Genomic DNA, 27,063 nt, shown 5'->3' on the forward strand with positions numbered 1-27,063 from the left:
TGAAAACTTATGTATTTTATATTAATTTTCCAGTTTTAATCTATATTTGCCTATGTCACTATACACTATGGGAACAAATAAAATTTTATGTGATTAAATACAAATTTACAAATAAACTAATATAACAACAACAAAAATAACAGAAGGTCCTAATTGAAAGTTTATTAGTGTTCAGATTGCGCACGCTTGTAAAATATTATTTTATTCACTTGTTTATTGTTTATATTGCTCAAGCTGCAGTTATGCTGTCTTATTTCAGACTGTAATCAAAAACTTAATTATTTGGAATACTAAAAAAGTACAAAAATAGTAAAAACTGCAATCTAGACAAACAAATAACAGAATCTTATTATTTTTTAATACATTCAAGCTTATAATTCTATGTAGCACTGGGTTAATAATTGAATACAGACATTTTTATTAAAAAAAAACCCTCTTATAAGTTAACGAGAACATATTTTAAATATGCGCAAGTTCCAAAGCTATGCTCTAGTGTTGATTTAAAGAATCATTCACTCGCCTGAGTCAATATGATGGATCGCGGATGTGACGAACCGTTATATTTGCTGTCAGCTATGACAGTCTGTGCTTAAAATATAAAAGTAGTTACTTTTTTAATCTGTATCAGTTTGAGACGTTCTCGGCTTGAAATGAAGTGCAGTGTAAAGTGAAACAGGCAATAACTGCAATAAGTCTACTAATAAAAAAAAAGTTAAGACTGACTCAATAACATCGTCTTTCATAATAGTTGGAATGAATCAAAAGAAAAATCTATAAAAATGTTTGTTGTGAAACGAAAGTGATATCTATGGCTTGTGATGTCTCATAATAGGAGAAATCTTCTGATATTTGCCAAAAAATAGTCATAGTAAGATGTAATCAAAATTTTAGAAGGTCCACGTCCAGACATGGGTTCCAGATTACGGTAAACAAATAATCATTATTTAAATCATTCGTGACATCTTTTAGTAACTTTCTAAGTAATAATCGATCTAATTATATTCATTGCCAAATCATTTAACCTCATGTAGAGTACCAATCATTTTGTATTATTATTTTATTGTATGTTTCTAATTCCTTTCATCGTTATCAGTTTGGTTTTAATAGACCTTTTATTTTTGGTCTGACACATATTTCCTGCGCCTAATCATAAACGTCATTGTGTTCAGCATGTAATTGATAACTCCCACAGTCTCCCACTTTTGTAAAAGTAAATGGCGATATAGAAACCGAAACCTGTGACACAAAAAAACATATTTATATATGTATACATCTTATTCTTATAAGTAAATTGAGATGGTTTTGTTGCACAAGTTTTATTCTTTGTAAGTTCATTTTTATTTATTAATTCATAATAAACCTATCATTTCTAGGAAAACTATGTTTTCATTGAAATTCAATGAAATATTTCAATGCTTATTATTTCTTATACGTAATTCAAATAGAATTTAAACTGAAAGTAAATAATAATTGAAATGATTATAATTTTATTACATTTGTTTCATTAAATTCATTAATACTCTTTATTTACCACTAATATTTATATTTACCATAGAACTTGTCAATGCTTTCAGAGATACCGTTCGCTTCCTATTTGAATTGTTCTGTGAAGTATCCCCCGGTGATCATGTAAGAGATCCACATGTAGTACGAAAATACCCAGAGAATTATAAAAATGAAGAAGAATTGAAGAATGTACCTAAATTCACATTTCCATGTCAATTGGAGAAGTAAGCGAATATATACTATGTTTTGAGCGTAAATACTATTACCTGCTTTACAAGCAGTAATAGAGCTTTCTGATATCTATATATAGTCTTATGTTGTTATAAAGTATTAAAAAATAAAGATATCATATCAGTGTCTGTCCGTTAAGATCCTTTTTTTCTTATTAACATCAAAAGCAAAGTAAAGATCTCTAAATCTATTGATACCTTTAAATCTACTTAATATAAATATTATTCAATAATATAGTTTTGCTTGGTTTTGCTTCCATCTATATATATTATAAATACATAACAAGTTTCTCTTGAACTAATTTTCAATTGGTACATGGCACAATGTCAAGTGTCAATTGAATCTTAATATGTTATATACATATATATACATAGATTTCAATGTTCTATTCTAAGTAAAACTAAATGTTATATGACTATTATTTCTAATTCATATTAGATTGAGTTTCAACATCATTATTTTTTATATTTGTGAAATATAAATGCTAGTTGTGCTGAGTTAATATTTAAACATTTTAATTTTTTTTATTAAGCATATGATGTGTATATCTAATACGCTCATTCCATTTTTTATTATTTTCAGTACATTTGTTCAACATTACTCCTTTGTATTGACGTCCGTGGATTCGAAATATACATTTTGTTTTTGTCGTTATGATCCGAAAGCAAATACAGCACTAGTGCTGTTATCCCATTTACCATGGCATGATATATTTTACAAGTAAGTGTTATAATTACTTATGTACATATGTTTTTATTATTGTAAACTATTAAATAAAATTAGTTAATAGATATTTGTGGGAACATGTATTTTATGTAAAACCCTAGATAAGACATTTGTTATTGTTCTTATCTTACTGTACTTTTACTCAATTTTGATTGGCGAGTGATGTGAGTGTTTTTTTTAATGCCTCGCTAAGTTTATTGAATATAATAATATATATCACGAATGTATCAATACATAAAATTATGGACAACCAATGCTTATTTAATTATGTCATATGTTATTGAAATCCATTTTTTTGTTTTGAAATTTAAAAACATTTTTAAAGAATTATTATGCAGATATTTTTTCCTTGCAACATTGTTTAAGTTTGTTGTATATTTACATCATGCGCTAATGATAAGAGTCTTAAAAAAAGTAACTTAATACCAGTTTTGCGTGCGATGCGATATTCTGTGCAACAGTAATATTCTAGCGAAGCGATGGGTGTTTCCTCAAAGTTGAATTTATGCAAAAAGCTAATTACTTTGGAAACTTGTTTTATAATCAATAAATGCTGTGCAAAGATATATAAACAAATTGGCGAATTCTGTATTGTCATATTTTACATTTTCGTAGCTTTGTCTAAATTTTTTAGTAAAATATATATTGGCAATCAATATCTGAATCAAATAAATGTCGTCTCTAAGAAAAATTAATTGTGAGAATGAATTTTACACTAATAAACACAATACTCTTAAAATAGACTTATCACTAGTAAGTAAAAGCTAAGGACTAGTTTTAGACATTTTGAGTCTATTGGGGAGGATAAAAAGATAGCTACTATAGAAAATCATGCCAGTTCTTCTTGGTAGAATATTCATTGCGAAAATGTGCTTGCTTTAAATTTAATTTCATCTCAAAAGGAGATTTATAAGTTCTTCTAAGAACATTCTTGACTACAGTATGTTTTTGGCTTGCTAATATAAGATTAATTACATGCTAGCTTGCAAATCATTTTTATTAACTTAGTTATATATGAGCGAATTTATTTTCAATTAGAGTTTATATTGTCCTGGTCTGTTTGTTCTATATTCATGATAAAATATTAATTATTTACTGTATTGTTTCATGTAGTTATATCAAACGCTTAATTTGGCTGAGTTGTAATGTATATTAAAAAAATTACAATTATGCTGTTGACAATTTTTTATGTTTTTGATATATATAAATGATAAATTAATTACAGAGAGAAGTTTTTCTGTACAATATTTTTTTTAATATTTAAATAATTATCAAATTACTATTTTTCTCATTTATTATTGCAATAACTTATTTATTTTTTGTTTCAATGTTTGTAACTCACGAACAACTGAACAGATGCTTGTATTTTTTGTATGGAAACTGTTTATATGAAATAATTTAATAATAAGTGTTATGTCAGTAAAATTATTCGTAATAAACAGTTTAATATATATGTTTGTGCATCTAATGTGTTCTGAACTTTAACTATCTAAAGATGTGTGCATATTGCAGGTTACTAAATAGTATAGCAAATTTACTAAACAGTAATGAGAGGGGAGAGTTGACATCGTTCCTAGAGGCATGCCGCATAAGGCCTCCTATGCCAGGGCACACACTCAAAGTAACATACAATGCTGGTCATAGTGTTTTTTCATGTCAAAGCCCAGATAATAGATTACCCAGTATACCGGACAATGTGAGTAAACATTTTAAAATATTAAATAATTTTCAAAGTATATATATGATTAAATGATGTAAAGGCACACATTCTATGAATAGTAGGCTTATGGTCAGGCGTATCTAGTGAGAATTAGATCACCAATTATTCTACTGATAAACACCAAGACAACTACAATATTTTTGTCTTCTTGTTCGAACGATCTTTAAATGTAAAACTTAAAAATCGCTTTTTAATACTTTCACTTGAATAAAGGAATTTGCTCATTATTTTCTAAAATTAAGAATTCATTTAGTGAGTTCGCTGTGGTCTAATACTAAAACTATTTCAATATCCATCTTGATAAACTATGGGAGCATTATGTGGTTCATTCCCGATATTATGATTTTCTAAGAAGTATCGATTGTCATATTTTGTAACTTTTAAAAAGGTTTATCGGAAGCCTTTTCAATTTTAAAATTGAAGACGAAGGGTACCGAGCAATGAATTAAAAAATGTATCTCTGTCCTCTTTGGGGTCAAGCTTAAATGTAACAGACAGTTACTTTTGCATTTGTAATATTAGTATAGATATCTTTATTCAATTATATTTTATAGTAACAAAGAGTTTGGTCAGAAATAAATAAAATGGGATAGAAATAATGTGAGCGTGTACTTTTGTTGTAGTTGTCTATAATGTAACATAGCTATTTTATTTGGTGGCAGGGCTTTGTGCAAGCCCGTCTGGGTACCCTTCACTCATCAGATATTATACCGCCAAACAGCATTACTTAGTACTGTTGTGTTCCGGTTATTGAGCCAATGTAACTACAGGCACAAGGCACATAACATGTCGGTGGTGCATTGGTGTAATGTAAGGAATGATCTATGTGCGGTGTTGACCACATACCATCTGGTGGCCAATTTGCCCGACCGCCTATTTACGTAAAATAAAAAAAACCCTAACATAACAGCCGGTAAATGTCCCATTGTTGGGCTAACGCATCCTCTCTCTTTGAGCGGAAGGTTTGCAGCTTATTCCACAACGCTGCTCCAATGCAGGTTGGTGGATTTAATGGGACAAAATTTCCTTGAAATTAAACAAGCGCAGGTTGCCTCAAGTTATACCGTCTGGTGAATCAACTAAATTGCGTTCTGCTACTTAAAAATTTCTTTTTATTTTGATTATTTTTTATCTGTTTCAAGTGCAATCTCACCGAGTACTTCAGCGCTATGGATACAAAATGCATGGCAGGGCTCTGGGCGGCGTTACTCCACGAGCGTCGGATAGCGATAGTCGCGTCGAAACCTTCACGTCTCTCAGCCTGTGTCCAAGCCGCCAACGCGACCTTGTTCCCGATGTCGTGGCAACATATATTCATACCGATACTACCGAAGCATTTGGTTGATTATCTTCTGGCTCCTATGCCGTTTCTAATTGGTGTTCCTAGATGTGTGATGGAGGTTTGTCTTTTTTTTTTTTACATATAGATAGATAAAATGATAATTATCAAGTTTTCAATAATGAATATATTATTAATGTTCTATAAACTCAATTCGTCTGTTAAAAAAATATTAATAAACACGGTATTATTCAACGCAAAATTATATTGTAGATGATAAAAAAGCGTGGAGTTAATACTTGTTGACTTTGAGGCAGGATAGGTTCGGTTATTGTATTTCAAATGTTGGAAAATAGTAATTACAGAGTTTCTTGCCGGTTCTTTTAGAGTAGTCTTTTAGTGTAGAGTCTAGTAGAGTAAAGTATCTGATTGTATTTTAATATTGTCTTTTTTTTTTTCTATGATTATATATAATATCAAATAATAGCCCAAAAATAAAGTTAAAATGTTACCTTGTAATTTTTTCTTTTATAATTTCTAAATAATCTAATATCCGTCACTGAGATTACTAGAAATAATCGGATAATCCGTAATTTTTATTTTCGTATCCGTAACCGTAAAATATTATTCATATATCCATATCCAGATTCAAAATTATATAGATCCATAGCATCCCTGATTTATTGATACACTATTAATACATATTTATTAAATCTAACTTAACTCTGATTGTGTTTAATTATGTCTTCTGGTTACAGACAGTGCGGATGTCGGAAGTTGGTGATGTAGTCGTGCTAGATGTAGACGCAAATGAGCTGAAATCTCCATTTCACGACCTAGAAAGTCTTCCTCAAGATATGGTAAATGATTGAATATTTTTTCCGTCTCGTTTCATTAATATTTCAAAAATAAATAGATTTTTGTATAATAATTCAAAAATTTCAAAATAAATACATTTTTGTAAATTATATGGTTGTACTAGGATCTCTATAGGACTTGTTATATAACAAAATAGCTACCAAAATAATGCGTTCCTGACAGATCTTTGATCAAATGGCCGATGTAACTTTGAATTGGCAAGAGTTTACGATAAAGATATTATTATAAATTGCTTATTTATATATCGAATAAAATTCTAAGTTACAATTAATGCTATAAATAAAATATTGAAATATATAAAAAACAATATTTGTATAACCATACTTAATTTGTATTTATAATTCATCTTGTGCTGCAACATCGTGAGGAAACTTGCATGTGTCGGTTGTGCATTTGTGACCAACCATTGACCAGCATGGTGGAATGTGGTCTAAACCGTCTCCTCAAATGGACAGTTGGCCTAAGCAGTTGGATATATACAGACATAATGTTATATGTATATATGTTACTATATTTATTTATAAGTAGGTTATGTGCAGTTTTATTAATTACGGTCTATGTTGTTTTTGGGTTTTTATAAGTTAGTTTCGAATGAGCAACGAAATGTATTAAGGAAAAAAGGACTTATTACACTTTATTAAATATAAAATTGACAAATGTCTCTTTACATACATCCATGCATTGAATGCCCTATTTCAACCCAGTTTTTTTTTTTTAAATAATGTTATGGATGTTTTTTTTTAAACAGAATTTATTTTTAAATTTTTACCTTAAAAATAATAACTTAATCCTAATTTTCTTACCGAAAGCTGATACATGTGTATTATTTAAAAATCAATCAATGTGCTTAATTTTAAAAGAGACAAAATTCCACACAATTTTTTAATGCATTTAAGCTCCTTAGGAAGCTTATATATAGTGCTCTATAAAGAAATTTCTGTGCAAAATCTATGCCAGCGTTTAGTAATTCTTAGTGTTTTATAAAGTTAAGGATATTTATTGTTTATTTAATATAATATTTCTGTTTTAGGTAGCGAGTTTAAAAAAGGCTTTAAGTGATAAAAATGCACTCGGCGACGCCGTATCGAGGGCGTTTCTACGTGCGCTAGTCTGTCTGATCGGCGGTTACAGAGATGCTATCAGGTAAAAATATAAGAATATTACTTACAAACGACCCGCCCCGACTTCGCACGGGTGCAATTGATACGGTGTATCCTAAAGCACTCTGGAATAATGTTTTAGGTTAAAGGTTACCAGTGGTTTTTTTGTTAGAATTCGATCATTAGTTCCGGAGATTACACCATATATATAAACAAACAAATTTTACATCTTTATATTATTAATTGTGTTTTATTGATACGGGAAATCATTGGTCTATTCGTGAAATAAAGTATTAAATTAGTCAATAGTCGATTAGTACAGAATGATAGGTCTCTAAACTCCAGTACGATTGCTTTCCCCCATATCTGTCTGTCTGTGTATAAAAAAAGTGTGGAGTTAGCTTTCGTTGATTTTCATGCAGGATAAATAATAATTATATGCTAGGAAGTAAATCACTAGAGTTTCTGGTCAGTAATCCTCGGTATAATTTAAATTTCGAACTTAAAGTTAAGCCTAGTCTTTTAAAATAAGTTTAAGGTTTCTCTGCAGCCTATTTATAATTAAGTACTTATTATAATTAAAGTATGTTTGAGATAACTTATTGAAGTATTCTTAAATAACAATTACTGTTATTAGTTTTGGATATTCCGAATTCAAAAATAAAAACAATTATTTTACATATAAATATATCACGTATTATGTATTAAATATTATAAAACGTATATTATATTCAATGTATTCAACACCAGGAAACAGTTAGCACGCTTGATAATGTTTTGATTGCATAAAATAGTTCTCCTATTGACTCAAGCACTTGTCAGTGCTGGTAATAATGTGTCTGTTCTTATATACCATGTACATACTATATATATATTATTCATGTTTATAGATTGTTAGATTTTATTATACGTAAAGAATTGGGACGATTATCACGAATTTTCGACAGCGGACTGATCGTTTGCTCATTTTCGTACATTTACGATATCACGTGAATGTTGCTATTATTGAAATTTATCTTATTAATCGTTTTGTCTTGGTTCATAATAGTGGGAATTTTTTTAAAGCTTATTTATGATGTCATAGGTAGGCAGGCTGGCACTTTACCTTTTGGTAAAGTGGTCCGCACTGCCCATAGACAATGATACTGTAAGAAATTATAATAATTCCTTATATTATCAATGCGTGACCGACCTGGGGAACGAACATGTTATATACCTCCTGCTTGCACTGGTTCTCTCACTGTTCAAACAATATCAAGTATTTCTGTTTCGCGGTAGAAAATATGATGGATGGTCAATCTGCCACTTGAGAACTAAGATGTTACGTTCATTGTAGTTTGTGTAGTAACACAGTTTGGCTTTCTTGTTCTTTTAACTGACACGCAATGCTACTGACATAAGCTGTTTGGCGGCGATGAATGGGTGATAGCTACTTAGAAGGGTCAATCAAAATTAGTTGTAATTTATCTGGTTTTTATTTTTATGAATCATATTAAACGTCAAAATCATGCAGTAATCTCCGACTCCAGCATAAAGATATCACGTTCCTTAAGATACTCTAAAATAATTTAAAAAAAAAAAGGATTGCCCTAACTAATTTATCAGTTACAAATTTGTTATACAAACATGAACATGTCCAGAAATTGTCGTGAGGTTAGTGTAACCTCACGACAATTAGACCACGTGACCTTGATCTTAAACTACGACTAACTAATATATTCATTGTAAACATATTTCGTGTAAAACATTATTTATATGAATAAGCGATGTAGTTTGTTATGGACGACACACGCACTTGCCATCTAATATTATAAGCATATTATATAGTAATCTTATACTGATATTATAAGTAAAGGTTTATAAGGATGGATGGACTGATCTGAATGAAATTTGGTACAGAGATATGTTATAAATTCGTATACTTTTATATCGAAACACGGGCTGAAACTAGTAGACAATATATTCATGATAAAGATTTATTACAGAGTCAATTCTTTGTAGAATTTAAATACTGAACCAAATGTAAGATTATTTAATGTAATGTTTTAATGTGGCGCTCCATTATTGATTGATTAATTGATATATTTGTTTATATTATGAGCCGAGAGGGCCCAGTGGTTAGAACGCGTGCATCTTAATTGATGATTTCGGGGTCAAACCCAGGCAGGCACCACTGAATTTTCATGTGCTTAATTTGTGTTCATAATTCGTCTCGTGCTCGGCGGTGAAGGAAAACACCCTGAATACCTGCATTTGTCTAATTTCAACGAAATTCTGCCACATGTGTATTCCACCAATCTGATTACCAGCGTGGTGGAATATGCTCCAAACCTTCTCCTTAAAGGGAGAGGAGGCCTTTAGCCCAGTAGTGGGAAATTTACAGGCTGCTAATGTTGTTTATATTGTTGTGTATAATAAACTTTCTCACTTTGTAAACGCGATGCAACGCTACAATGTATTTTAGAATGATAACGATCGTTATTCAATCGCGTTATGAACAAATAAGTCCTGAGTCCTTAGTCTATTTAACCCCCTGCAGTACTGGGAATTGTGTCAATTGCTCCGCGACAACTCGACCTGCCACTACGCACTCGACGAGCGACCGACGTTGTCCGTTAAGGGAAAGATTTTTTTTCTAACCTTCGTGTGAAACAAACAAAATCAATCGACTAACGTAATAAAACGGGAATTTATGTGGTTTGAAAAAGTTTTTTTAATTATGATAACGATTTCTGTTTCAGGATCGAGAAGGGTCAATTGATAACGTTCAATCCAGAGGCGTTCGTGCGGACTAGGAAAAACATGCAGCCCTTTCTGCGGAAGATTCTCCAATCGCAAATATTCCAGCAGGTGAGATGTTTACAAGATATTTATGTGAAATCAATTCTCACGTACGACGGCAAAAGCGATTCAGAATATACCAGCGAACTAATTCTTTTAGTATTGTTGTCGATATTGTTGTATCTAACAATCAATTATAGATAATAGATTAATTATTAATTAATAGTCGGAATATCTTCCTACTGGAAATGATAAGGGTACTTCTCTGACTGATTACTGTCCCTAATGTGTTATTACGAATATTCTAATCACCTTAGTTTCAAAGACTTGATTTCATTTATAACATAGGTAGGAGATAGGGGTTTGGATCACCTGATCGTAAGCCGTCCCCACTGCCCGTAAACATTGACGCTGTAGGAAATTTTAACTATTTGAGAACTCAGATGTCTCTTTGTCTGTGGTTAAACTGGCTCAATCACCCTTCACATCGGAAAATAATAATACTAAGTATTCCAGTTTGGCGGTAGAATATAGATTTATATATCCATACGTGCAAAGATGCACAAAGACTAAGTTATCCTCTCCTTTTGAGGAGACGTCTTGACGGCTGTCCTATTGCAAATCGGTGGATACAGTCAGACTTCATCACGATGTTTCTCTTCAAAGTCAAGCATAAATTTCAAAACGGAATTGAATTACATGAAATTTAGAGGTGCTTTCCGCCAAATTGTAATGCACAGTACACGTTACAACCGTTCCTGCTGAAAGCGCAGTTTCGGAAGACATAACGTCTTAAATACGGCTTGTAAATTCTAAGCATAGATAAACCGATTTATTTATTTGTCATTACTTTACGTACATTGTAAAGTTTATTAATCTGCTTTTAGGTCTTATATTACTATATAATACCTACATCTATACATAAACGCGACATCAGAGTCGCCGAGGCTGTGCTCTCTCTGATCGAGCACGGAGCAGGGCCCGCTGGATTGTAGTAACTAGGATTAAAAAAAAAATCACCGTATACAGTATTTTTATATATTATATATTATCATATATTATTTATTTATTTATTTTTTTTTATTATGGACTATTTATATATTATGTTAAATTGAAAAAAAAATGTCAGTGTGGGCCACGTCTTCCAAGAAGACGACAAGGTCGAAGTCCAGCGAAGATCTGCTGATGTTCAGTAAAAATATAAAATAACGCCACAATTTATAAAAATAAAATGTAAAAAAGGCACGGGCAACTGTGAGCCCGTGGATGTTGTAAAGTAAATAAAAAATATATATATATATATATAATACCTAAAAGCAGATTAAGATCATTTGGTCCATGTAATGTATAAAGTTTTATTGTTATACATACGTGCTACTAAGCACACGAGAATGAATCATATTAGTGATCCAATCTGCACTAAAACAGAAGTTCAATAAGCCCAGCAGTTGGAATTGTAGGTCTAAATTAATCATCGCAGATTTACCATCATCCCGTTCTATATAGGCTTATTTTTGTCTTTAACTTAATAATAAACAAACAATAATCAAACAAATAAAAATCAAACAAATGTATTAAGAAGAAAATGTTTCGGTTGAAATTCCAAAGTATGACTCGCAAGTCGTATTCGAACTGGTTGATGGATTATTTTACTCGTGTTAAAAAAATGATGCCCAGCTGTGTATAAAGCCAGTAATTTATATTATTTTTTGTAAATTTTTATGATCGCTTATATGATACTTAATGTACAGTTTTGAAATATTATTTTAAAATATATAGGAGTTGATATTTTTCATAAATAAGTTAGAAAATAAAACAGGCATTTTCCTCTTCAGAGTATTGTATATCTACAGACGTGTTGCCCGTGCCTTTGGTATAGCGTTTTTATAAATGTGTCAATGTTATTTAAATGTTTCTCTATGTTTTTATGACCAAGCAGTATCAGTAAATATTTTAGAGCAACTATTTGAATAAAGTATATATATTTGATTACTATATAACACTTAACACTTTAAGTATGTATCTTGACTACTAATAATGTAGATTTGTATCTATAATAATATTTAAAGCAGGTAAAATTTGATTGTTTGTATGTAGGGGGTTATATTCGCAACAAAATATGATCTAGTTCTGAACAAAAAAATAATTAAAGGCTATATTGTTCCAGAGTTCTTAATAAATGATATATCATATAATTTTCTTTATTAATAAAATGAAGTTCTGCGAAGCCGGGGCGGGTTACTAGTTATAAAATAAATAAATAAATATTCTTTGTGTATTTTTCTTCAACAGTTCATAGACGAAAGGCTTGAGTTACTGAACTCAGGTCGCGGTTTCAACGACGAATTCGAAGTCGAATGCAACAACTACGCTGAGAAAGTTAGCACCGGAAGCGGTCAGAAGCTGAAACAGCAATACCGGGACTGGGCGAAGACCGTCAAGAAGGAGGGTGGTGCCTTCTTCAAAACCGTCAAAGATAAGGTGATTTTATACGATAGTCCTTGTTTTGTATTAATGAAATCCGGATTAATTTAATATTTATTAATTATAGTTTAGAAATAATTGAATATATAAACGACGTCACTAATAAGCTATCGTTTTAAGCTAATATTCAATTAAAATCTTTGTAATATTTAAATATAGTATCGTCTTTTGATTACCAGTATTGTATATTCTACCAAGAACAACTGAAATGGAAATCAATGGATACTTATTTATGGGAATTTTGTTACTTTTTGGTAGGGCTTTGTGCAAATCCGTCTCGGTAGGTATCACCAACTTAACAGGTATTCTACCGCCAAACAACAATACTTAGCATTGTTGTGTTCCGGTTTGAAGGGTGAGTGAGTTGGTGTAACTATACGCACAACGGACATAACATCTTAGTTCCCGATGTCGGTGGCTCGTTGGCGATGCAAGGAATGGTTAATAATTCCTACCGCTCTAATGTCTATCGGCGACGATGACCACTTACCATCAGGTGGCCAGTTTATCTATCCGACTACCGATTACATAAAAAAATAAATTGTAATTACATATTTTTTTGGTTCCCTGCATGAAAACAAATCGTTACTAATTCCTAGAATTTCATCATCTATGTGCATAATATATTTACGGTATATTTTATAATGTTTATTCAAAAATTTAAGTTAAAAAGTAAATCTTTTTATTTAACGGATGGACCAAATTAAACTAAATAGTAAAATCTTTAGTAATTCATCAATACGCCATACCGACTAGGTACGCAAATAGTATGGGTAAATATTTTTCGTAAATCGATTAAAAATTGATATCGTCGTCTCAGTTGTTATCCCAACCCGCAGCGTAGTAGAGCACCCCGAATTAGCCCATCGGTGGGATATTTCAGTGCTTTTATTTTATTTTTTCTTTTTTTCAAAAACTGTTGGTTTAATTTAGACTATTCAGCCAAAGGCTCTAACTATTCATAAATTCCCATGTAATTAATAATCTGTGGTCATATATGTACGTATTGAAATTAACATTAACTAGCTTTGTCAAGTGACAATTATAAAATAAAAAGTGCCTTCTCCTGTAAAATTATTCGAAATATTTAATATAAGAATCAACGATCACCTTTTCCACATAAGTCAAAAAGAACAAAACAAACAATTGTATAGTAAAGAAAAAAACATACTTCAAACATGAAGTTAACTAAGTGTCAGTGTTGCAATGTTACAAATTTATTTGTTTTGGATCTTATTATAAAAAAAAAAAACAATAATCATGCCTTTGTCTCTATAGTGTTAAAAGAATTTGAACCTTTAGACATTCAATATTTAAGAATGATTTTTATATTTTTTGAATAATTTGAAAGCTACTGTAAGATGTCACCTCTGGCCTTAGCTATTTCTACTCTAAATCAGTAGATTTTTTTTTTATTAACAATAGTATCTACATTAATAGTTATAAAAAAAAAGGTAATGAAATAGCTTAAGTTAAGAAATTTAGTAACTTAAGTATGAATATTCAAGACATCTTATATTGACATCTTATAACTTGTGTGAGCTTTGGGTAAGTTCGTCTGGGTAGGTACCAGTTACTCATCAGATATTCTACTGCCAAACAGCAATACTGAGTGTAGTTGTGTTCCGGTTTGAAGGGTGAGTGAGCCAGTGTACTATATGTATACGGGACATAACATCTCAGTTCGCAAGGTCGGTGGCACATTGGCTATGAAAGATATGGTTAATATTTCTTACAGCGCCAATGTCTAGGCGATTAAAACCACTAACCATCAGATGGGTCATTGGTCCGTCCGTCTGCCTATGTAATATATAAACTTTTAATATGCCTTTTAATATTTATAATAAAGCAACATTATCTGATAAATTAATTTCTCGCTTATTAATTATTGTGCTTCGTTACGTGATTTGTGAGTTGTAATTGAATGGTATCTAACGCATTCAGGGTTGCCAAGCTTAATAAGTAGACGTTAAGTAACTGATGTATAAATTAATTTTGAAATAATTATATGCGTGTCATCCTGTATGTATACGCATGGTATGATTGTCTACGAGGCGTAATACCAGAGATACCATTGGCTTGCTACTTGCATATAAATTTCACTAAATGACTTTAAAAAAAAAAAATTGCATGCTAATTCAATCTGACTCTTTGTTTCGTACTAAATATTGATTATATCTAAATATGGGAGGGTATATAGGAAGTATAATGAAAATCAAATATTAGTCATACATACAGTACTTTTTGAGATTAGTTGGAACACAGAGACACGTTTGTGGAGATCTTTATGCTATTTTTTAATAATAGAAGTATATTATGACTTATGATATGGCTGTATGATCGTTGGTCTTAGTCGATTCACGAAAGGACGCTTTAATGATATTTTTTATCGTTTAAGTTTTAACAAGTTAAATATAAACAATATTTTAAGTATTCTATCTCAAAACAAGTGTCTTTGTTGAGCAATATTTGTAGTTTTAAGAGTGTTATTTATTATTATTTATATTGTTAAGAGTTGGGCCATTAATCAGCTTAGCAATGCGGGTACGCTTTGAAAACCTGCTAAATAAAAAAGAACGCCTTAGCCTGTGTCTAGTGTTAATTTAACAATGTTTTAATTTAACCCGTTTTCATATCAATAGAATTTGTACGAGAAATCGTGATGTATTAATTTTTAAAAGTAATATCATTAAAGGTATGTTTTTTATAAACTGAGTCCTTTACAAATATTGGTTTAATTGGATACAATTTAATGACTTTAACACAATGATAAATATATTTTAATGTTATATTTTAAAATGTCATTACACGTTTTTTTGACAGATGTGATGTTGCGTCGAAAGCGTTACACTGAATCGTTGCAAGCATTCAACTTTGAAATGTCACTGCAACAGTATATTCTATTTATAACACATACATAGGGAGAGTTACAAAACAGTTGACGGTATGGTTTACAAAACAGATACAAAATTGTGATATTTTTTTGAATGTAACAAAACACCATTTTGTAGATAGTTCACTCACGTAGGGTCACGTCTCGACTGTTAATTATTGGCGCGCATTAATAATTATAATGTAATTAGTATATTTTTTCTGTCTTTATTGGGTTCATCAGTCATCTCACTCAAGCATCTTGTAAAGACGAGGCTCATACTGTCGATAATTCTATGTTGAAGGGCGCTTCGTTGTGATAAATGATCAAATCTAGTTTATTAAGCCATTAATTGATGTAAAATACAGCGTATTACGGTCACAGAATGAGTTAAACAGAGGAGACGAATTAACAACTTTGTCTATAGATTTAGAGTAGGCTAGATACCACAAGCCGTACGACCAAATGTGCCAGAAGTTTGTGCTTGACGCACTTGGTCTTGTAATGGAACCGTAAAACTTTAAAAAAACTTCCACGGTAGTAAATCGAGCCAATGGATGTAACTTGTAAGTAATTTTGTTGCTCAAATAGCTGTAGTTAATGGTAAAATCATTTCATTATGATATTCAAGTAGTTCGGGTGACGTCATCGTAGGTATGAAAAGATGATACGCTCGGTCGGCATTATCTGTGGCTTTGACATCGAATCGAAGTGATATTATTGGTCGAGATCTTGAATAATGTATGAAATAAAGTACAAAACGCCATGTCAATTTCGACGATGTTGTATTGGACCTTTGAGTAAAATTAAAGTGGATGTAACTAGTTCAGTGGAACAGTGCCTTGTAAATAAATATGTAATGAACAAGAATTAAAAGTTTGTAGTGCATAGAGCTGTTAATATTGACTAAGTAAATCTAAGGTTTGCTTAATGACATAGTCATTTGATTGGGTGTTAATAGAAGTCATACTTTAAAATAATATGTTCATTTATAGCAGAAACATTCACATTGTCATATATTACACGTTCAACGTCACTAATTATTGGATCTTAATTCCTCGTGTCAGTAACTGTAATTACAACGGTACATTCAACATTCGTAGCCGTTGATTAATCTCGTAACGTACAAATTCTGTTGTTATGGATGGTAAACATTTTGTGAGATTATCGCTATGGTCAATGCGTGTTGTGTTGTCGGTAATTGTGTTGCATGCTGTAAGTACATGGGTTTTTATACGCTTTAAATTGTTAATATTTGCAGGCGAACCCCGCGGTACAATCGGCTGTGAAAACGGTGAGTGAACCATGAATGTTCATAATATATCGTCACGATATTCACTAATTAGTGGAATGATTTTTATTATTGTTGTATTTAAATTAATTTTTGCATTGTGTAGACATTTGCTAAACGTTTTCGATATTGAATCTATTATTTCGATCACATAATAAATTAAGTCACGTAAAATATAAATAGCTTAGTTAGTACACGGACGCTGTATTGTGAAAGCCGTAGGTGCGAATACGGTGTATAAGTACGGTTTGTTTGTTGGTACGGGTTAATTTCCGGAACTTTTGATAAAATTCTGTTTTTTTTTTTTTTTGACGTGTCTTTTCTTGTCATGAGTAATTTTTTCCGGGATAAAAGGTATAACCATAATGGATCGACTATAATCGATCTCTGTGCCAAATTTGATTCAGATCCGTTCAGTGGTTATTTCGTGATTGAGTAAAAAATCATCCTGTTTTTTGACATTTATAAAATAACTAAGACTCGGAACGAAAGCAACATACGTTGTTCTTAACAAATTATATCTCGAATATAATTATAGTCTATATAAAGCTTGTTTACATTTTGTATAAATTAATTTCATGAAACGTTACCTGCTTCTATAGAGGTTTAATATTTATACGGGGTGTAGTTATAATATCTTGTATCATATTAAAACAAAGCAATGCGGAGTATTTCAGTTTTATTTATGAGAATATATGAATATTTTTCGTATATGTAGTGTATTTTTATGTAGTAGCATTTTATATTTTAATTTATTTAATTTTAAACATATATTTTTATATAAACTTTTATGTATAATGTTTATTATCAATGCATGATTATTTATTTAGTATTATTTCTAAGTATTTTTACAGTTTCAATGTTTGGGTATCGATGTTGGTTAATAACATAATTGCTTTAATTCTCATATTCATATCCAGTTTTTGAAACCTCGTCATTGCACAGATTATAAAACAGCAAAAAGGAAATGGAACGCGCGCAACATTATAGTGAAGCAACAAAAACGAATACAAAATCAAACGACGTATTAACAATGAGACGTATCGTGTTGCAATTTGTATTCGCTTTTGTTTGTTTACTGTACTTTTTTATGTTTCGCACGCTCCATTTGTCTTTTGTTTAGACGTAACTGATTCGCCCTTATTAAACGCTCATTGGTTTATACGTCACTGATTACGTTATGACCTGCCACCGACCAATGAGAATTTAGACAAAACTAAATTAATTAATTTTGACACTGACAGCGGTTTCGAAAATGGAGATGGTAGTCGCATTCTTATATATATGTATGTTAAATAATTTCATAAATACACACTTTTTATCTATTAAACAGTATATAGAAATCTATTAATTTAAAAAATTCCACAAACTAGTGAATATAGTGCGATGATCGAAATTATATAAAATCTAAGTCTCGTTGCACTGGGTTTCATTGTATGTGTAAGTATTTATTGCATGTGATTTAATTACGTATTAAATGTATACATAACGAAACTGTTATGAATTTAATTTTCGAACATCTTAACTAACTTTAATTCGAATGGAACACCGAGAGAAATGGTTCCACTATATGACTGAGAGAGACAGATATATACATACGAATGCAATAGAAATACACTATCCGTTGATAAACTGCGATGACTTATTATTTAAAGTCGTTATAGTTTTATTATAAATTTATATTTGGTTGTATTACTATGATGAAAAACATTTTTGTGATTTAATAAAACTATAACATAAAAATATATTTATTTTTAGACATGCAGATATCTCTGGTCTGAACGATACTTACAGGGAATGGCTGAATGCATTTAATCCTTTATCGTGTCGTCGTTTTTAAACTCATTAAGAATGTAAATATTCTGAATAAAGACTCCATCTGTGCAAAGTTTGGAAATATCTTATGTTCAATAATTCATAAACATTAAAACAATTATACATATACACAACCATTTTACAAAATTTAACATAATTACTATAAATCGTTGTGTATGTGTGTGTGTGTTTAATCGTAATGTATAACGATACTGAGTATGCTTGTATAATGTTGAAAAATTGTAACATTTTTGAGCATAATGCAACGTTTCTAACGCAAAAAAGTTTCACTTGGGTCACGTGTACTGTGCTGCACGCTTTTGTGTGTTATTATTATTCGGTGTCTCTTGCACTTTCTACCTTAAACGTCCTCGCACGCTACTGCGGTAAGTTTAGAGTTGTAACAATCTATGGTATACTATTAAAATGATGTAACATTGTTTATCTTATTGTTGGAATTCTTGCACAATCTGCACTCCAATCAGAACTTGTAGTTTGCCTTCAAGCTTCAAGCAATTCAAACATTAATAATATTCACTATGTGAACACTGATATATTTTAATAAAATGTTTTAAGAATCTGGATATCATATATTTCAGTGTGTTCTAAATAAATGTTGCAACATTGATATTATTCAATATTTTTAATAATTTGAGCATCTTTTCCTAGGTCCGGCAAGGGGGTAAAAATATGAAGTCAGCTGTACGCGGCTTAAAGAATAAAATGCCCAAAACAGGTTCACGGCCCTCGTCCATTAATACCACAGACGATAGCAGGTAATTATATTTTACTTATATATTAAAAACGATCGGTTACGAAAGTCTTAGTATTGTTTAAATTAATCGTCTATTTCATATAATTAGTTTCCGCCTGTGGCTTCGGTCGTGGTTGAGGGAGACATAGGATGCCCCAGATATCGTGAAAGAATAAAAAAGTATTGCCATACGCCATATTGGAATTGTAGTGACGGCTCAGAGCCTAAATAGTTTCAAGGCCATCTACATAATTCGTAATCCTATAAGATTCTGTGTGTAGTGTCCTTTTGACAAAACATTGATTTATATACTCAAAGTATTCTCCGATCATAAAATCGTTTAAAATAAAGTTTGTGTAACTTGAGAGTTCGAATGTAATTTAATTTTTCAATTCAATTAAATTTTCAATTTAATAAATTTTATATTTCTTAGCGCAGCTTTATTGCGTAAGTAATATTGAAACTGTGTTTGAATTTCATATTTCTTAAGCTATACGTATGCTATATTTAGCTATAATTATTTGGCTAATGATTTGTATGGGTGCGTGCTAGATATATCAAACGATAATCCCTGTTTTTCTCAGAAGTATGTGCCAATGTATACAATTTCTAATAATACGTTCTGTAGCAGAGATATGTAGCGTGACTGACATTTGTTTTAACAGGTTTTCATGCGGCTCAGCCACCCCAGTTTCATCTGATTCCTCCGAATCCTCCCCCTCTCATGACATGCCACCTCGCGAGCCACCCCCGACTCTACCATTAGATCTCCTCACAGAGATGGAGTTTCTCTTTCCAAATAAACGTCGTGATAGCTTTCCTGGCAGCGCGCTCAACTCTGATATCAGCCTCCCCGACAAAGCTGTGAGTATTAAGAATTAATAAATGCCTAGTATTTATTCGGTCTGTGAATTTGGACAAGCGATACCGGTCTTTTTTTTTTTAACAAATATGTACATATTTGTATAACAAACAAAATTTTTCAATTATTATTTTGAGTATTTTTATTCACGATTGAATCGATATTTTATATAATAGTTAATAGATAATTTACGAATTCATTGAATGTGTTCATATTTCAATTTCATATTTCAAGCATTCATACGTAAAGTGTACCGCAACTTCAAATTCTCGACTGTTAGGCTGAATGCTCGTATCGGAAACGCTTTACAATCATAGCTTTTGATACATACTCTTAGTATGGGCAAATCTTGGTGTAAATATCACTATGTAGAGTCGTAGTGTCAGTTACTTTCACCTGTCATCAGTTTATAGTGTCAAAAGTTATGAAAAACGTATACCGCGATTGGGTGTCTTTGATGTTTGATCCGTCAAGGTTCAAAGAGTCACTCCGTCATGCGTTGCCTACCGTTGGACGTCGCTTTACGTGTTAAGCTTGTATCACGTGTAAATGTATGCGAATGACCGCTCTTAGGGGCACCGTGGCACATTATTCGAATTTTATTTTGCAGAAAACCCTGTCACCATGCCCCCCACCCCGGTTACCGGAACGTCCCCACCCCCCACTCCGTTACCCAATCATATCGACAAGGAAACTAGTAGATTTGTCCGATGCGCCCGCGCCTCCCCCGAGGTCGATACCGGCACCCTCAACGACACACTTTATAAGTAACATCACAAAGAACGACGCGAACGTCACTCAAGACTTCCACACTAGCACGATTAGATTCACCGAAGGCAACGACAAGGCTAAATTAAAACTGACTCTATCGTCCAATCAGAAGAAGGGTCAAACTAGCCAGCCTTGTAACGGCTCCACGATCAGACCGGTGCCCCCTATTGTGCCCAGACCGGTCCCAGACAGGCCTAGACCCAGACACAACAAGGGCAGAACTCAAGAGGTAATTTTGATATGCGTTACTATTGTCATAGCGATACTATATTTTTCAGTCAGAGATATTGCATATATCCCTTGAGCAACGATTGATATCTGTTTGCACTAACTATTATATATTAAACTATTTATATAGAGGATATTAATTTATTATTGATTTATACAATTATTAATATAATATAATTATCTAACATTTATAACTGTCCCATTATTATTTTGGTATTTAAACCCTTTGAAGTTTGCGTTATATTCGTAAAATGGTATCCAAGTAAGAGATAAGTACACAACAAATTGTGATATTTTAAATGGAAACACTTTACAAATGGTGAGAAATAAATGAAATCAGAGTGAGTGGACTGTCCTTATAAAGGTATTATGAATGTTTTATCTATACATTCAATTACGTATACACATCCATTATTAATAAGTACACACAGCCCTATACCTCGCTTATTAAAATTACTGTCATTTATATTATTTGGAATGTTTTGGAATGATCTGTCAAATGTTGTTTTGTTTTTTTTTTCATATGTGTCCACGCAAACATTTCCATTGGATAGTATATTTATTTGCGTAATAAAACTCATAGTTGTACTGCATAAATAAATATTTTTCAAGTCATGTTGAGATTATTTGTTGGTATGTTACTAGTGTAGCTTGTGTTACGTTTTCGTTAATAACGTTATCGGAAAACTAATTGAGAATTAAAAATGAGTGAACTCCTTCCAATGTTTTATTATCTACGTAATAGATTAAATTATTTTTTTTAAATCGGATTTACTATTGAATGTTTTTTTTATATATAAATTTTTTTTTGTTAGTAAATTAAATTATGGAACGTTTTCGTTAATTCGTTTTTAGTAGAAACGTTTTTTTTTTCTTTTATTATAAAACGAGAACCAGTCGTGGTTATAATTACTTTTACAAAGAATTATGTTTAGTTTAAATAAATTCAATATTGGAACTCGATTGACACGGTTTTTTTGTGAAATTAACGTATTTCGTATAACTATATAATTTTTTCTTTATTATTAACGTTTATAGGCCTCATTAAATAGATTTACTGTCTTATATAAACCAGAATTATATTATGTTTGGGGTTAAAAATAAACTTATAATTTAGCAAGATACAATTTTAATATATTTTTGTAAATTATATTTACGTTTTTTAATATATATATGTAGACTTGATTAATCTTAATTCTATTTATTGATGTTGAAAATATCATCGTTAATTTTGTGCTTATAGTAATAGTTTAAAGTAATTTGAGATTATGTAAAAAATAATTTAATAAAAAAAAAGTATATTTAATATATTTTAATGTACGTGACAAATACGAAAATCGACAAAATTTAATACTTATCGCGCCCAACGTATTATCATTTTAATAAAAGGGCCGACTAGCTGCACGGTAAAGAAGAAAAAGTTTCATTGCGTCATAATACGTATACAAATATTTCAGTCGTATTCGACCTTGAGATTTCACTCCCATCGCGAAAGATATTTAAATCTCATTTGCATAAGCACAATTTCATCCGTATTCGTAAATTCAAATTCGAAATGTTCATTACTATGTTAATAAATGTAAAATATCTTCTTATATTTCAGAATATTTTGAAAGTATCCTACCTACCTTCTTAATTTATAAACGTTTTAAAAAGTTAGTACCCTTAGACCGTAGCGTTTTAGTTCGAGATTATGATCGTTACTTAAATATAATTTTAACGTAACGAACGGGTTATTACTTTCAAGGGGTTTCATTATTTATTTATTATTAGAAGTCAAACTTCTTTATGCGCAATGAGAGTTAAATTTTAAGGTTTAATTTTAGTACAAGTCTTATAAGTAACGTTTCTGACGCGATAACGTTTTACTGGTGTTACGAACGTAACAACGTTGCATGTTTTATGTTAAATGAAATAGGAACATGCCAGACTTTGTGACACAGTTGAAGTATATGCTCTTATTAATATTAAAGACATACATATTTATTGGCTAATAAAAAAAATATTATGACTTTGTAGTTAAATAGGATTGCAGTACGATTTAAAAATTTTGCAAATATATATACAATGGTAATGTTTGTTAAAACATGACGTGTGTGTTATATGTATATATTTGAATATGGTGTTCGCACATATTGTTTCTTAAAATGCATGTACGCACTTAGTGTTATGACCTAGAATTAATATTAGGCTGATCGTTCACATGATACGTAGCGATATTACTAGCGATATGTAGCGGTTTCTTTTATTAAAATAGAATATTTTATATTTTATATAATTTGTCTTCGTTATTTCGATGTGAATCTTTTTTATTTATTTAATTTTTTAATTGATTTATTCACACGCGAAGCAAAACCAATCCACGTTAAATTATTATTGGCTGGCATTGGTATGACTCAGTAACTCACGTTTACAAGATGTCTTAGCTTGCATGAGTTAACTAAGAGGCAAATTAGAATATATACGTTAAGTTATTTTTATTAAAACGCCGATAATTTAACGTGGAGCACGTCATCGTTATTGAATATATCTATACTGAATTAAACTAAGTTAAATATAGAATGTGTGATTTTGACAATTCTCAAAAAGTTACTATTTATAAAATATTATAGATGAGATATTAAAAAATAACGATAAACAACATTCATATAATCGTATTGTTTGATCGTTAATAATTTCATGATTAAATAAATAACTCACGTTCTGAAAAAAACGTGACATAAAACTTAATATAGAAGTAATTAAAATGTTTGTTCCTTTCGATTATGAACTGTCATCGCTACAAATAATAATATAATAGCTCAGCTATGCTAGTTGACGCTATGTATCTATTGAATAATCAGCCTTAACTATGCCGAGTTCAAACACTGTAGTCCAGAACGAAAGGTAAAGGTTACATGTGAACCCGACTCTTAATATTAACCTCCAATATTAATCTTAGTCTTAACATATATGGATAAATAGTTATGACAGGCCATAGAGCTCATATACTCACACATTGACAACTGAGGGTCGCTGTATAATCTGTATATTATAACTCGCGTAATAATATAGAAATTGAGTTATAAATATTTTATATTATTTCATAAAATGGAAGATCTGTGTTTAAACATAGATGTGTCAATTTAATTGATACAATGATTTATTTATTTCTGTATTTTTTTTTATATTTTACATCTCAATAAAAAATTACATTAAATTTTAATTTATAAATTTTTTTTTTCATAAAATCCACCACTGTTATAAAATTAATTTTAAAGCTCCTAATTCTGCAACGTTTCTCAGTAAGTACCGAATTTTTTTAATTAAATTTCAATATTTCTTTAAAAGCGGTCAAGACCGATGGGTTCCGTACAATATTACCCGAATTCGAAATTAGGACGAGTTCATAATAAATTTATAGTTATGTACATGAAGACTGTTGTTAAATTGAATATAAGATAGAAATATTTTAAGAAAACGTTGATAATAATTTACAAAAGAGACAATATGATGCCAATTGATTCGGTAACAGTTTGAAGTTTTTGTTTGATATTTTCCTAACCCTATGTTGCTGTGTCCATTGTTGGTCCCGTGTGTTATCCACAGTTCCTTTTTGACTTATGTTTTGTCTCAAAAACGTATGTGCTAGTTTTATTTTTTTAATTCTGACTTTTGCATTTTCGGGGTTTTACTTCGCTTTAATACACGAACGATTTAAAGAGGCAGGTTTTTTTTCGGAATGTATTTATCATCAAAACAGTTTTAAATTAACATTAATTGAAATATTTGATTTAAATTGATTTGCTTTTTACTGGCATTAACTAAAGCTTAACCGCTTAACCTAGTAAGGGCTTAAATAGGGTTTTCAGGCTAAAATGCTTGATTTGGAAAATTGAAATAGTTTTTCGATTTTCTAGTGACACACACACACATAATTTTTTTATTGATTTTTCATTAGATTGGGGTGAACTAAGGTCATTCCAAAAATGTCGATGACATCTGATTATAAACATTCATAATTGTTATCCTGAATTTCAGGTATAACGTTTGTATTGGTAAAATGTATTTTAAAGTAATCTCGAACACAAACTTGTGAGAAACCTAATATTTAATACGAGGTATTAACGGTTCATTATATTGTAGGTATAACTAACGTACGGAACACTAATCGTGCGATGAATTTTCGCACTTGACCGTTTTTTTTCAGACACTGTTGAAATATTTTACTCGGGAAATAAGAAACGGAGAGAATATTTACTTTTGAAAAAATTATAATAATTTTGTCGAGTTTCGCCTGTTATATCATTTGTGGTAAGTCATTTCCAAGCGTAAATATATTTAAATGCTTATATTTGAATACTTTACTTCATTACACATACATAGTTTGTAATATAAATGATATTGCTGATGGTCCAAAAAAAGCCCATATCGAAATTAATCGCGTTAAAATAATAAGCACCTCTATAGCGATCGGTATTGAGAGAAGGTTGCATAATTAGGAGCGCAAATGAACTCTCTGGTATTAAACTAATCAATGTATTTTTCAGTCATCTGGCTCTGATCTCATACAACTGGACGATACGCCCACGGATCTAGAAGATTTCGATCCCCTTAAATATCGGGATAAGAACGAAAAGGAACAAATTAAAACATCCACGGATAGCGCTTTGTTGCATGAATACGGGTTAGATTTTAGCCAATTCGGCTTATCTGATTTCACAGCTAGCTCGAGCGCGCCGGAGACCTCTGCCGTACCAAAAGGATGGACTACATTCAATTAGAATTGTATCTCGTGTGACTTTATCGTTCTTCCCATTTGTAACACCGAAGCGATACATTTGTACGTTATTCGTGCGCTGAAAGTATCCCCCGTCTAAAGTATTTTAAGTTATCAATTCAAACGTCAAAAAATCTATGTTTATTAATCGTTAAATTATTATACAGTCCAATCTGTTATTTTGTTTTAATTACATTTAAACGCGTAATATTGTTTTTTAAATTTAATTCTAATAATAATGTTCGTAATAACGTATCGTTGTAGCGAATTCGCTGTCCGGCTACATTAACTGTCGAAAATGAAAATCTATTGTGAGGGAAGTTCGTCTGACTGCGCATTTGAATGTTTAAAGCAACCGCCCACGACTGTATTCACTGACTCGTTAATAAACACAATGCAATAAGTACATTCGTGGAAAATACTGAACTTGAAAATAAACATCTATTTATATTGTCGTTTACAATTTAATTATTCTCTCGTTACGTAACCGTTATTCCTTAAAAAACGCAAAAAAATTAAAAATACGCAGTGACGTAAGTTTTCTTTGATATTAAAATTAATGTATTTATTTTACTTGCTTTATACTTGTTTTATTGGATTTTGTAAATTATAAAATCACGTTAAATTCATTCATAAAAGTCATTCGTTATAAAAAATGTAGGCGTTACGTAACGACAACGGTTGTTGTTATATCGATAACGTGATTGAATAAGCTACTTTCATTCACATCGTTCGAGTGTAAGCTGTGAAATATTCGTTACCTGCAAATGATTAAAGTAACAAAAAATAAAAATGTATAAAGTTGTCCCCAAAGGCATTAATAACGTAGAAATGTATGCGCGACTCAATTCCATTCTTTTCGCAATTCTTTATAAAAAATAATTCTTTTTTCTAAAATAACGAAGCGAAAGTGGGCTGTGAATGTCGATTCTTTATTGTGAAATATATTTCCGATTTTTTCATCAGACTATCGAATACATCGTTATTGAAATTATAAATTAATTT

General features: G+C 30.9%; 1 protein-coding gene across 4 annotated transcripts; it reads left to right on the top strand.

Annotated features, from left to right (window-relative positions):
- The first annotated feature begins 609 nt into the window (after nt 1-609).
- On the top strand, nt 610-27,063 carry LOC113403992 (DENN domain-containing protein 1A). Of its 4 annotated transcripts, none has more exons than XM_026644708.2 (14): nt 610-925; nt 1,575-1,730; nt 2,320-2,457; nt 3,976-4,159; nt 5,326-5,583; nt 6,221-6,322; nt 7,372-7,484; nt 10,183-10,291; nt 12,515-12,703; nt 16,840-16,872; nt 19,354-19,460; nt 20,104-20,302; nt 20,911-21,300; nt 25,829-27,063. In XM_026644708.2, exons 1-14 carry the CDS (start codon nt 909-911, stop codon nt 26,060-26,062), a joined length of 2,229 nt encoding a protein of 742 aa, XP_026500493.1. In that variant the 5' UTR covers nt 610-908; the 3' UTR covers nt 26,063-27,063. The 4 variants fall into 4 exon arrangements, with proteins under 4 accessions (XP_026500493.1, XP_026500496.1, XP_026500497.1 ...); XM_026644711.2 differs by lacking the exon at nt 25,829-27,063 and adding an exon at nt 25,489-25,610; XM_026644712.2 differs by lacking the exon at nt 20,911-21,300.

Source organism: Vanessa tameamea, chromosome Z, assembly GCF_037043105.1.
Source record: "Vanessa tameamea isolate UH-Manoa-2023 chromosome Z, ilVanTame1 primary haplotype, whole genome shotgun sequence".
Taxonomy (NCBI): Eukaryota; Metazoa; Arthropoda; class Insecta; order Lepidoptera; family Nymphalidae; genus Vanessa; species Vanessa tameamea.

What these genes read in the sequence shown, in the direction of transcription:
- LOC113403992 (XM_026644708.2), top strand. An exon ending in TTTCCATGTCAATTGGAGAA is followed by an intron (nt 1,731 to 2,319) that starts GTAAGCGAATAT and finishes TATTATTTTCAG; the next exon opens with TACATTTGTTCAACATTACT. An exon ending in AAAGTCTTCCTCAAGATATG is followed by an intron (nt 6,323 to 7,371) that starts GTAAATGATTGA and finishes TTTCTGTTTTAG; the next exon opens with GTAGCGAGTTTAAAAAAGGC.